The 14,181-nt window shown below is 36.9% G+C and overlaps 1 protein-coding gene across 1 annotated transcript in view; it reads right to left on the bottom strand.

Moving 5' to 3' along the window:
* The window catches only part of ROCK1 (Rho-associated, coiled-coil containing protein kinase 1), a 62,674-nt gene that overhangs the window by 14,531 nt on the left and 33,962 nt on the right, over positions 1-14,181 (bottom strand). Inside the window, exons 3-11 of the mRNA XM_009695942.1 lie at positions 13,800-13,900; positions 12,943-13,080; positions 11,546-11,721; positions 8,976-9,060; positions 6,944-7,088; positions 6,514-6,652; positions 5,200-5,291; positions 4,863-5,022; positions 2,136-2,202 (exon numbers count right to left, since the gene is read on the bottom strand). Coding sequence (XP_009694244.1) covers positions 2,136-2,202; positions 4,863-5,022; positions 5,200-5,291; positions 6,514-6,652; positions 6,944-7,088; positions 8,976-9,060; positions 11,546-11,721; positions 12,943-13,080; positions 13,800-13,900 — 1,103 coding nt within the window. The remainder of the gene's footprint in view (positions 1-2,135; positions 2,203-4,862; positions 5,023-5,199; positions 5,292-6,513; positions 6,653-6,943; positions 7,089-8,975; positions 9,061-11,545; positions 11,722-12,942; positions 13,081-13,799; positions 13,901-14,181) is intronic.

The following is a 14,181-nucleotide window of genomic DNA, read 5'->3' as shown; positions in this document are numbered from 1 at the left end:
CCTCCCCTTGCTTCTGTCTGTCTCTGGATGCTTTTACAGTGCTATACCCCAAGGGGCCTATCTAAGCTTGCTGAGCAGTCTAATTATATTAGTATGAGACAACAGCCTTCCAGAGCTTTGCACAATCTGATATCAACAGACTAAATACCTTAAGAAAATCCTGAGTTACAAGTAACTCAATATAAAAGCATTCCTTTATGTTCTAGTTTGTTCTCAGTTTCCATTTTGAGGTGGGGGAGAAAAGGACTACGGAAAAGCCTGCCTACAGCAGAGAAGCAAAAAAAAAATATCCCTCTGGAACTGCCATACTTTTTTAATTATTTTTTTTTTTTTTAAATCACCATGGCATAACGCATCTGGTTCTGCACCCTGAACAATGAAGAAAACCAAAGCCCCAGTGCAAAAGAATCTGTTAATCTCCTTTTTCGTAATATCTGAACTGTTTACAGGTGGTGATGGTAACACTAAACTAAAGCAAATAATCAGATTTTCAAAGAGGTTTGAAATTCAGTTAAAGGACATTGAATTCCATTTTTGTCCAACTTCATGGCCCAATTCTCTTAAATTTTACACACTTGCAAAACACCACGAACTACTTGGAAATTTCTGGCACTCAGCCCCTCCCAGAAGACACTCAGTACCATGCCAAAATGCAGACAGACCAGGTAACATCTTGTGTTATATTTCCAGAACTAATTAATTTGCTAACCATGTGTCAAACATTACCGTTTTCATTGCAGCATGTAATGAAAGAAAAACAGCTGAGAAAGAACTGTGGGGTTAAAAATACCTTGTAGTAAAGACTTAACATTTCTTTAAACCTCTCTATATCACTCATATCCTTCCAGAGCTTCACCTCCCAAAACTGTTAAAATCACAAGACATTCAAATACGCCTGACAATACGGACAGGAGTCTGGAGGGTTCTTTAACTACATGCAGGTGAAGTTATGCCAAGTCCATTCAATGACTCTCTTCAAAGTCAACCAAAGGATAGCACACAGCTTTGAGTATCTGCAAATATTTGGTTCTGTTTTTAATTTTACCATATCAACAGCCAAACGCTTACAAGGTAAACAAAATTTATGGAACACATCAACCTATATAAAGAAATCAAGACACTTCAATGCTTAATAAATTCAGTTAGCCTAATAAAGTACATAATCAGTTCCCCTGCCCCTTGTAAAAATTTGTAATTTTCTCTGGGTAATACCATTATCATTAAAACTTTTATATTGCAAGTTTAAGAGAAAATGAAAAATACATTGGTATCTGCTTCTCTTCTACTCTAAATGGAAAACATAATGGAACAAAATACTAACAAAGCAGACCACAGTCAAACCCAAGCAGGTTTCTTTTAGAGTTAATTATGAATTTTTTGACAGTGTTTTCTTCTGGAAAGAATGTAATTTGTAAAATATCAAGCCATTCTAAGGGAATAGCTTGATTTATACTAGAACCTACACAGAATGCAAGTAGGCCTTGTTTCCAACCCCTCAGCGTACCTTCCTGGAAACCTAACTGCCAAGAAGCTTGGGAAAGAGTAACTGAAAGAATTCCTGAATGCCGCTTGCTAGGCAAACTGCTCTATAAATGCAGATCCTCAGTGCCCCAATTCCCAATAGCTTGTGGGGCACCCTTGGGAAGGAGCAAAATACCCAAGCTTCGAACATTATCTGCCACCTCCCACTTAGCTCAGAGGGAGTCCAGCTCCAGAGATAAACTGGTGGGTTGCTGGAAAAAGGCCAAGCTTCTCATCACACTCACATCCAGACTCCATGGTTGCCAAAAAGCCAGTGTACACCTGGGATCGATAATGAACTCTAAAAATACTGCACAAACACTTTGATATTTCTAAAGTTAAAAACTGTGAATCCAGTTCCACAAAAAGACTACGCAGTTTCAGCTTTTTTTATCTGAATTCAGGAAAATCAATGTTATATGAAGAACTGAAATTCTGTTTTTCCAATAGCTTTAACAGGCAGGCCATACTAAACAGTTAAAATTCATGCATTGATTTCCTATATTCCAAGCACTAAAATAATTTCAGACATTTAGAACTCAAACAGTTTATTCCCATATATGCAATAGATTCTTTATTAGGATTCAACAAGGCTGAAAATCAGTGAGACATACCACACTTTTGTCCACAGTGGAGCCTGTTCTGTTATCATTGGAATTTTCTGCAGACACAGCCAAATACCTGTAACAAAATTTAAAAAGTTTCATTTAAAGAGCTGCTTAAAAGCAAGGTTATAAAAAAACAACAGAATACAATCATCCTAAAACATAGTCCCCAGATTTTTTTGCTCCAAAATGTGGATAACCAAACAGTAACATAATCAGATTTTTTAATTTCTCTATTTGTTATAAGATTTAGCATATTTAATTGAAAAACTCACATAATTTACTGTAAAGGATAAATTAGAAAGCTGCAATAGAAGACCTCCAGAAAAAAGAACTTCTGCCAAATCCTAATACAACCACTTTTTTTTAATAACCAATAAAAAAAAATATCTTTGCTTTCCATGGTTACAACACTCTTATTGGCTTCCATCCCATAAATATTTACTCAGGCACTTATGCAGCAAGTAGCAGCAATGAAGTGAACTCTGCAGAGATTGTGTAACTTCCAACAAAGTTACTAAGAGTTCCACACACAAAAAGTTTGCCCTGAAGCCAATGTTCTTATTTTACATAAGTCTTTCATAAAACCATCACAAATTTCTATTTGTCATGATTCTGAAAAATCAGGTAAATAAATACAAATTACTATCTTCAAATTCCTTTGGTATTTGATCTGATATTCTTGGCCTGATAACTGACCTAGAGAGACATAAAGTATCCCTAACTGTATCCGATTATGTGAGGAAAAACTCTCCAACTTGTGAACTGAGGAAGATGGACACATCCTTTTTTTGTTGTTTCACATGCGTATTTTCATATATATAAAAACCTCTCCAGAAGATCAAGGAGGGTAAAATCAAAGACATCTCCAAATCATGGTCAATTTAAACATCAAGACTGCTTTCAGACAATCAAATGACAAAGAGGAAATGGAAGAGTTTCCTACAGAAAGAGGCTTGCTGTCTCGAGTACAAGCAGCCACCTGTGTTGCACACCAGGGCTGTTGAGCAGTGAGAATGGGATATTTTAACAAGCACAGACAACACCAGCTCCATCAGAATCCAGAAGAGAACACACAAGCTAGATAGGGCTGCCAAGTGTTCTCATGTAGTATTCCAAAATCCATGTTATTGGTGAAGTTCAATAATAAACAATCTTATTTCCTAGTTTACAGTCAACAAGATTGCAGCCGTAGAAAGTATTCTACACTAAACGACTGTAGTACTTTCCTTCAAAGACAGAAGTAACATCATTTTCCTAGATTTCTGTTTCTTTAGGCTCTCCATCATACATAAGAGTAAGATGAAACTATGGGGGGGTTTTTTTGCGGGGAGACAAATTTGCAACTTCTGTCTAAATATGCAAATTTTTTTAATGTTTGAACTACTTTCAATACAAAAAGGGAATAAAAATTAGTATTACAGGTTTAGCAAGTATGAATGGTCACTTCAGACTTTTCAAGACTATCACACCAGCAGAGTATTATGGGACAAAATTCAATTATAGGACAGCATTTTAGTTCTAGTAAGCCTACAAAATTCTGATAGTATTTAGTAGCAGAGTTCTTCAATGACAGCAAGACACAGACACTTAGTTCTCTAAATTCCTGATACTGTCCCCCAAGAAGGAAGAGGAGAGAGAAGAAATTCTGTTATTAACAAGCTTCTTTCTGTATGCTACTTCACCTTCTTGATAATATATTCCAAAATCTTCCTGCAAGGCAAAAATTAAGACTTTTTAAAGTTACAGACTAAAATCAGAACAGTAGGTGAACTTCCTGAACTGCTGAACTCACACAAACTGTATGCAAACTTGCAAGTCCTTCTACACTTTACTATGCAGAAAGCAACAACAAATCCAACTCTTTGCAGAGATTGAAAGAATTTCACCACAGGCTTGGAAAAGTGGTTCCTCTTCTATGCACAGAAGAAAACCAGATTTATTTCCTTTAAGGTTTTCCGATCCAGAAACGCTATTAAAACTAATAGTCTCTATCTGATACGGTCTATTAGAAGTTTTAGCCCATTTTAAGCTGACTGACACCACAATTAAAAGTAGCTTTCAAAGAAAGAAAAAGTTAGAGATGTTCGAATGTAGATATAGCTATCCATACTGCCTACACGAATAACAACTGTTGAAAGTATGAATTCATATAATTTTAGCTGATGTAATTTCAAGTCTTCTAAGCAACACTGAAAACCATAAAGCATCAATCTCACTCTGCAATGGATAAGTACTTTGGAAAGAAATTATCAAGCAGATAACAGGCAAGTACAAAATATTTTATTTCTAGTAAGCTAAGGTTGAATTTATCCCATGCTAAAACACTGATGTAAAATATGTAATCTTCATATACAGCTCAGGAACAGTAATTTGCAGTAAAACAAAGTGACATTCACATCCCTGATTCATGACTCTAGAGATATAATTCAGTGCTCTGCAGGCAGCTCTGCCTAGTAGTGGCAACAGTGGATTTTTCTTGCTTAGCTTCTCCAGCACCCCTATATAATATTCTTAATGCAGAATAAGACATTCACAAATTCAGTGTGATATTTTGAGGTACTGATGAGTAGCAGTACTGGTTATCATTATCAAAGTGTCAAAAGAGTATAATTTATTAGGATCCTGAATCATTAATAAGAATCTGAATAGGCTTGTATCTCAATACGGGTTGGTAAGAGTCAGAAACAGTGTCGACAAAAGAATATACCATCAGCTTGCTTTTGGCATACATACCGACGGTTGCTGTAGTACGTAAATCCAACAAAAGGAAGCTGGTTGCCCACAAATGCTTTTGGTATGGGAAATGTTTCTTCCTCTCCTTTGTCTTCTTCCAGATCATCAAAATTACTAGTGTCAATGTCACTACTTAAGTCAGGCACAACTGGTGCTACAGCTAGGAAAAAAAGCAGAATTGTATGAAAATAACAACTGTATTACTCAAGTGACTAAGAAATCTCTTTCAATGGTACAGAGTAAATAAAACTTTAAATTCCATTAAAAGAAATATGGCAGTCCTTTTGCTAACACAAATAAGTCACATCACTGTCTCTGTGAAAAGCATTATACTTACTGTCTCTGAGAGTTTCCCAAGCCCATTGGTCATTTTTGAAGAAAAGGTGCCGTTTAATTTCTTCTACACCATTTCGTCCTAGCCTCACTTCCCTGTTAAAGAATGTTTCGGTTAAATACGGGAGATTACACAAATTACTCTGAAGAAAAGACTAATTTGAAGGCATAATCTGACAACAAAGACAAAAAACGACCTCTCAAACTAAGGTAAAAAGTGGACATATCTCAAAGTTTTCATATCTATAGGAGCACCGCAGCTACATTTCAGAACATAGTCCGGTTTTAAGTCTTGTCCATAAGAAGCTTTGCTGCCACTATTTCCACCATCACGGATGGGCTAGGCAGTGGCCAAGCAGCAGCTAGGTTCCACTTTTTCCAGGAGTTCATGTTGTTCTTTGAATCACATGCAGCCCAGCAAATGCAACAGCCCCCCTTCTTCATAGCACCAGTTCTTAAGCAAGGGTTATGCTTATATTAATAAGTAGCATGGGTACAACAGGAGTGTACTCACAAAGTGAAACAGACCCAACACCCACATTTCAGACTGGTTTCCTGTGGGTTGTCTACCCTGATCCTGAATGCCCACTAAGAGCTGGGAGTGTATGAGGAGCACTCCTGAAATCTATCTTTTGCTTTAGCTTCATCCAAAAGGAATCCGTTTTGCATGCCCCTCACCACTGTGCCATACAGACCAGTGTAACAGCAGCTGTTACTAAGGAGTAACGCTTCATATTCAAACTAAATTTATAACGTAGACGTATCCCTAGTAGCAGCACTGCCCTGTCCCCAGTACACATGCTACTACCACAAAGAGCAGCAGCAACCATTGGTGATTCCTCTCCCAAATACTGGGACTGGAAAAGATGAAACCGATCCTACTGACTGCCTAGCTTGCAGTAACATCAGTAACCACTGCTTCAGGTTAGACAAAATGCTACTTCAGAGTAGACAAAGTAACTTAAAGACTTAGACTGAGGTTCTAAAATTCCTTGACTAACAAGTTAAACCAGCCTTTCTGTACTTTAAGCAAGAGGCTAACAGTTTCTTACATTGCTGTAGTTCAGAGAAGAACAAAGCCCAGTTCCTATGAAGGAGAACAACCAACTAGTGGAAATGCATTCAGAGCTCAGAAAAACACCTAACTACAGCAGTATCTAAACAGGAACAGAGTTACATTGCATTCATGCCAAGACAGTTTCACTTATCTTGAGCAGTTTAGAAACCCACAAAAAAAATACATATATGTTCTTTCAACATGAGAAGAAATTCTCTTAACGAAGGCTTACTTTCATTTTGAGTAAAGTTTAAATCTTACCTATCAGTTAAAAAGGCACAAATAAGGTTTTTTGCCTCTTTAGAAATTTCATTGTCATCAGGGAAAGTAAGGGAGTTCTTATGGTTCATAATCTTACTGTATGTTCCAACCAAAGAATCTGCATAAAAAGGTGTATCACCTGAAAAAGCAGCAACGCAAAAATTAAAAAGCAGATCAAAAGTACTGTAGATTTGATTTATAATATTTGAATTACATATGCAACAATGTAAGCAACTAAGTGAACCAAGAGGCAAGGACAAATGTTTGAGAACTGTGCCACAATATTTCTAAGACATGTTCTGTAAATACCAGGATCAGTAAACCACAGCTTATGTCAGCAGAATAATAAATTAAACAGTTAAAAACAACAGTGATTTTACATGAAGTCCAGTGAAGGAGTATAGTCAATTCTGATTATCCTACCACTCACCTACAAGCATCTCATACAAAAAGACTCCAACTGACCACCAGTCGCATTCTCGCCCATAGTAGCCATCACCACCCTGGGACTTCAATACTTCAGGAGAGATATAGTCTGGTGTTCCCACAGCTGTATCGCATCGTACCATACCTTCCTAAAAAAGGAGGAAAACAGCCAGGCCCAAATGTAAGATCCAAAGTTGCAAGACACATCCAAGAGTTTCTGCAGCCTAAGCAATATCAACAGATCAACATCAACTTTTGTCAACAACATTCTTTTTCGAATGGGTAGTTTAACATTGTTAAATTCTAAGCTACTAAATCCAGAACAAAGCACCAGATTTGTCAGATACAGTGATTGCTACTTTAAAAACCTCAGTTAATATCCAAGAAGTAATCAGAATTGCATCTAGGCCCTGTAAACACTGCACAGCCTCTCCTGCTCGTGCCAGTATAAATGTGTCATATACCAACGGGATGTTCCGTAAACAGGGAAAGCTCCTCTGTTAGCATAAATGGGTCAACATCAGGGATTTTGCTGACAGGATCAGCTAAAGTGCAAGTTTTTTGCCTGTGACCAAATATACTTAATGCCAGGAAGACTAAATGTAGACAGGGCCTTGATTCTCTAAGTGGACAGACTTCAAAACAGGTAACAGCTGAGAAAAACATTGGACATTCCTCACACCCCTGAGAAAGGGCTGGCAGAACAGAGATCAGTCACACTGCAGCTGGCATCCAGAATGCTGAAGCTGCAACCACGTGCCCTACTCAGGCACTTCCGAAATAATCCTATGTCATTCCTAGAAATGGATCAGTAGAAAAACTTGCATAAAAGTGTATAACTAAGTAAATATAACAAATATAAATCCAGCATTGCGTATGCAGCAAATCCAGAATGCACCTAAATTAAGCTCCTATGCTGAGCAGTTTCTCTCCCACAGAGTAACCTTTCTCTTCCAAGACTAGAGGAACCCAAGACTAGGCTCAAGACTACTCAGCTAGCTTTGTTTAGAACACCACAAAATGTAAGATGGTGTTGACACGAGTTTACTTCGGTAATGTTAATATACAGCAAAGTTGCATAATAATTTTTCTTTTCTTTATTGGCACTTACAGCTTGAACACTAGGATAATGCTTTTATGTATTTCAAAATTCCTCATTGTTAAGAACACAATCAGTCAAAGATAAATCTGTATTAAGTCAAAATAAAGCCAAATTTTGTGTCAGCTATTCCACTGAAGTGGATGGTTTGTGACTTGAGGCAACTCCTTGAATTGGCACACATAACTTGCACTTGGTTTTCATCGGTACCTTTTATTCATGGCAAAGCAGCTAAACACAGTGATTTATTCAAAGCTCCTGGAATACGCTGAGAACACAATGTACATACTACACAGACTCTATCAAGTACCTATCTCTATCATACCAATACTCTGTCATGTATTTCAGATTGTTTTCCTCATATATATGTGCAGGCTGAGAGGAACCAGACACAGCTGTGTGTAGGCAACAACAGTGCTTCACAGTACATGAAATACTGTTGCAAACTTTTTTTTTTAGTGATCTCAGAACATATTTTTTAAAAAATAAAAAACAGTCTTTTAACTTGTTCCCTTCAGATTTGCCCTTTTGCTACATTAGCGTACGGTTAATAAGTAAAATTGGGATTCAGTGACTTGTACATCAGTTTCTATTCTTTCATTACTGACACACTACATAAAAGTAATCTCACTTCTTTACATTAACTTTTGATAACCAAAGACTTAAAGAAATAATCCAGAGGATCTAGAGACAATCAAAGGCTTGACTTCAGAAAGTTTTCTAGGAAATAGTACAAAAGTTGATACAGTCCCTACTTCAAGAACTATTTCTGCATTCTACATTGTCATTGAATAGGATGCATAAAGAATAGTAACAGGCACAGAGTGGAATTTTCAGCTCTTCTCTTCTAGCTAAAAAGTTTTCAGTGCATTTTCTTTTCACTTTTAAGTGTGTTTTGCTTCCACGAATAGAAAAGCAAAATTAAAAATATGTTTACCTTGTTCATCTTCATACAAGTACCGAAATCTGCTAGTTTTAAATGACCAGCTTTATCTAGCAGCATATTATCAGGTTTCACATCTCTGAAGGAAGAAAAATATATTTTTTTTTACAAGTAAATAAATCAATTTAACTTATGAAATCAATGAGGTCAACTATTTTTCAGATGCAACATCAGAAGGAAAAAACACCAACATGAAAGCACCATTATTTCCTCCATTTTTTTTTTCAGCTCTCTCTAAGTATCATGTCTAACACACAGATTGCTGAACTACAACATCTGAAAAAATTACAATGGATGTGGGAATATAGCTTTATGTCACCAAATTTAACAAATCAGGACATTAATCTTGAACCTCAAGTTCCTAAAAAACACTCACTGATTGAAGTACTTCTCCGCTAGCATCTGGCTACAGAAAAAAAAAACATTCTGGTTCTGAGTTAGCTATCTCAAACAAACCCTGAAAACGTAGCTTCTTCTCTGTACCACTTTTAAAGGTATTTTAAGGGAATTTATTTTAAAGGAACAAATGGATGTCATTTTCAGAATTATATTACTGTGAACAAATATTTTTCCATGGTTCAAAATTCTGTTACAGAAAACAGATTTTCACAAAGTTCAGCACATTTAATGTTATTAAATATACTGAAGCAGAGTAATAGTCGGAAAAAATTACCAAGGAAGGGTAACACGAATTTCAGGAGCAAGTATATTTATGGGACCTCAAAGGAGAACTCTGGCCATAAGTGTCAAATGAAGTGCAGCGGAAATATATCAGTATATTCACAGATTGATTTTGATTGGGAGGGATTTTTGCAAGACGCTTGGTTAACTGCCTGATCAAAGTACAGCTAACGAAGTTGGATTCAACTACAAAGTTATATCAGGTTCCTCAGGGTCAAAAACATGTGGCTAGGAGATTTTCCTCACATTGTTGACAGATTCTTGTCTGCTCTCCCCTCATCAGTGGAGCCCATCATCTCATCACAGAAGGCAACTGTGTTGGCAAGGCATGCTTTACCCTTCGTAAATCCAGGCAGGCTGTTCCAAATCACCTTCCTATCCATGCGCTTGGAAATGGTTTCCTGAGAATTTACTCCGTAAGATTCTCAAAGACTGCCGTTAGGCTGATCAGCCTGCAGTTCCCCTGATCCTCCCCGCTCCTTCTCTTTCTCAGGGCAAGATGGGTGTGCCGTTTGCTTCTTTCCAGTCATCAGGAATCTCCCAATTGCCACAACCTTTCAAAGGTGACAGAGCGCAGTATCATAGAGGTACTGCCCAGGTCCCTCACAACCCTTGGTACATCCCACCTGGTGCCTTGGACGTGTGTATGTACAGTTTGTACAACCGGGACTCAGCTTGATCTTCCTCTGCCACAGTAATACTTCACTCTCCCAAGCTCTGCCACTAGGCACAGGGACCTGGAAGGCCTGAAAGCAGACCTTGCCAGCAAAGGCTGAGGCAAAGGCGGCAGACCCAGCGGTCTCCATGTCCTTTTTCCACTAGGTCCTTGAGCCATTAAGCACTGGGCCCACAATTTCATCAGTTCCCTTTCATTCCTCAGACTGAAGACTAACTCCAATGAAAAACAAATTCCAAAAAACCTGCTGGTGTCAAAATAATCTAAATTTTCATGTAAAAAAAAAACCTCACTGTGCTGCTGACAACCTCTAATGCCTGCTTTCTAAAGCTGGCAATACACATGTACAAATGGTTCATTCAGCCAGATAATTTATCCATTAGATGTATCATAGCTACATAATTAATGATGCTCTAGATCCTACTCAAGTAACGGATTAGTAGTTTGCTTTGCTTTTTTGCCAAAGCTTATGTGTTAACACTGATCTTCTGGCCAAATTACAAATTCAGAATTTATATACTGTCTTCCTCAAACTCCTCCTGTATTTTCTGTTGAAAAAAATTATTGTTCTGCTCCTAGTTAATCCAATTAAAAGCTAACAACAGATGAAAGTTCAAGTATCAAAAAGAAAACTTCTCAACCTATCTGAGAAGTGACTACATTTCACTTTAGGACAAGTACATAATATGAAACTAAGCCAAGTTCCTTTCCTCGGCACCTCAATTTTCAATCTTGCCCCTTACAAGAAAACATGTGGTTGTGAGATTTTCCTCACATTGTTCACAGATTCTTGTTTAATGGGTCACTGAGGCTTCAAATGCAGAGCAGAGAATTAGTAATTCCTAAAGTAGATACTACCATGATCAAATTCCCAAAACAGCTTTTTCTAATCAAAAGAAAAGAACCATTTTGAGGCCAACATGTTCACACCACTTTAGTTCTTATATCTCTTAGTAAAGTGGGACAATTTTATTACTCCTCAAACTGAGGAACACCCACCTGCTGAAAACCTTTACTTTGACTGTATCACCTCAGACTTGTCGTTTCTGATAGCAAGAATCTTTCAAGTTGTAAAATGGAATAATTATGAAATAATAATGAAGTAGTGATGTCATAAATTTTAAAACTGCCTAAACAATTACCAAAGTCATTCTGGCAGCATCAGGAATAAAACAACACTATGTAACAACACTTTTTTCTTTTTCACCTGTGTATAAAACCCATTGAGTGAATTGCATCTAATGCAAGGACAACTTCAGCAGTATAAAATCTTGCCCATTTCTCCGGAACATCATAGTTGCTCATTAAATTCACAAGGTCCCCACCAGGCATGTATTCCATCACCATGTAAAGGTAACGGTCATCTTGGAATGCGTAAAATAACTGTAAAAAGCAAATAAACAAAAAACAAGTCACTGAATGTTCCAGTTATCTTTAATCTCTTGCTTGTTGGAAATCAAAGGAATTTCTGCGCAAACTGATTTACAGAGTAACAGAATCACTACAACTACTGCAGCAATTTTGCATAATCCAGTAGATCTCCTAAAAAGCAATTAATCTCTAGAGTAAATTTCAGGCAGTCCTTCCATCCCTTTATATTACAACGAAGGACTAGAGTTCTGGTTATAAATTAAGATTAGTGAATTTGGTGCAGTAGATTTTGAGATCATTTCAAAGAATGGTCATTGCACAAGAGGACAAAATGCTTCCTTATTCACTGGGACACTAGTTGACAAATATGTAAACATGAAACTACTGTATTGCAAACATTTGCCCGACTCTATTTGTGTTATCACTAAATATTTATTTTTCTATTGTGAATGTATTTATTGCATAGAAAGTGAGCCTCAATTTTAAACAACTAAGTAAAAATATTTCCCTTACAGTTGTTAACGTGCTGTTCAACATGAGTAGTCCAAGTAGATTTAAGTTTCCTAACTTAAAACTTTTTCAAAATCATAAAAATACTATTCTGGACAATCACTCCCAGACAGATACTAATGTTGTTACCTATTTGACCCAGGTCTTGAATGATTCTGTTTAATTCTAACCTAACAAAAGAATCTACATCCTTAAGGGTAAAAACAGTTTAAACGAAACAGTTCACATGTGCACACACAATGCAGAACGATTGCTTCAGGCGCGCTCCTTAACTTCAAAGGCAGCAATGCCTCCCAAAAAACTGCCAGTGATAACGCTGAAATGAGGAAAAAGTAACTACAGCGGGTGTAATTTGCAGTCAAATATACACACAGAAATTAGAATAGACAGAAGCTGTGTCTTAAGCATATTTTTCTGGTATGCTGGATGCCTCAAAGAATTACTACAGGCCAGGCTCACCAATATGTATCTGGCAAAGTTTTAATAATAAACAGAATAACTTCTCATAAATGTTATGAAAAAATACAGTTTTGAAGCAAGTGCAATATCTGCCATTTGTGGTGCACAGCACTCCTAATGTTAATAATGTATTTCCCTAACAGACCAATACACCCAAACAGGGACTTTGAAAAGCTAAAAGTGAAAACACATAATTCCAAGTCATGCAGTGTTGTAACAAAACTATTCTATAATGACAACATTTTTAAAAGAATATCACTATACCTGAACAACCCAGGGACTATTAGCAAAAGCCATAATATCCCTTTCCTCCCAGAAGAATGCAGAATCTGATCTCTTTATCATCTCAAATTTGCTCAGAAGCTTCATAGCATAGACTCTCCTTGAGGATTTATGCCTTACCTGTGAAGACAAATACGACATACAGAACACATTAGTTTGCCACATTAACATACGAAGAACACCATTCAACATATTACTTTTCCTGCTTCGCTATTTAACAAGTTCTATAAGACTCTTCACATTTTCATAAAGAATTATATACTCTAGGTCTACAGAATAATTACATTCTGTTATCTGACAATATATGCACCGCTCTTAAAATACTTGCTAGAATATTGAACATAGAAGTCCATAGGCATAACAGTCGCTTTGTAATTGTAGGTATGTGTCTCTAAAAGGACAAATGTTGGCACCTGTTAAAAACTATAAAGTTAAAACTATAAGCATTTCCCAGAGTTCATTAGCAGACATGTATACTTGCTGCCATATTTCCAGTTTCTCCCACCAGTTCTCTAATTCAATAAAGCAAGATGAACAAGCCTGGTTGCTAATCTATCACAAACAACACACAACATATCTCATCTGTGAGATCTGTGTCCACAAAAATCTGGTGTAGTCCCTGAACCGGCAGAAATTCTTCTAGACCTGAAGATTTGTTCAACTGTCCATGTATACAGTGGTAAAAGCTAATCTTCCATGAGGTAAAAAGAAATAACATTTCACTCAGCTAAAGGCTTTAACATTATAAGACTGCGTCTTCTGAACACCATATTATGAAATAGATGCATGAGCAAATATTACAGAATACTTTCAAATGTACAAATAGAAACATAACTTACCAACTGAACCTCCCCAAATGCCCCTCTACCGATCACCTTCACCACTTCATAATCTTCAGCTTTCATGCGCAGATCTCTCATTTTATTTACCGTGTCTTTATCTACATAAAGCAAAATTCACATTTCATATATAATCAATTTAATTAAACCCATTCATCTCATTTCAATTTTTCATAGTGATGAGAAGATGTGCTGCTTAAAGAGGGGAGGGGACTTCCTTCTGAACCTACCTTCCTACTGGAAACCTCTCTGCAGAATGCATGACCTCACTCTCATTACCAGTAACCAAAACCTGACACAAACATAATGCAATGACTCTACTGTACAATCAAGTTACCAGAGATCTTAATTTGAGAATTTCTTTTAAAATAATTACCTGCAA

The sequence above is a fragment of the Cariama cristata genome, unplaced genomic scaffold, assembly GCF_000690535.1.
Source record: "Cariama cristata isolate BGI_N322 unplaced genomic scaffold, ASM69053v1 scaffold7212, whole genome shotgun sequence".
Lineage (NCBI taxonomy): Eukaryota > Metazoa > Chordata > Aves > Cariamiformes > Cariamidae > Cariama > Cariama cristata.
The sequence above is the reverse complement of the archived record's forward strand: the minus strand, read 5'-3'. Positions and strand labels throughout refer to the sequence as shown.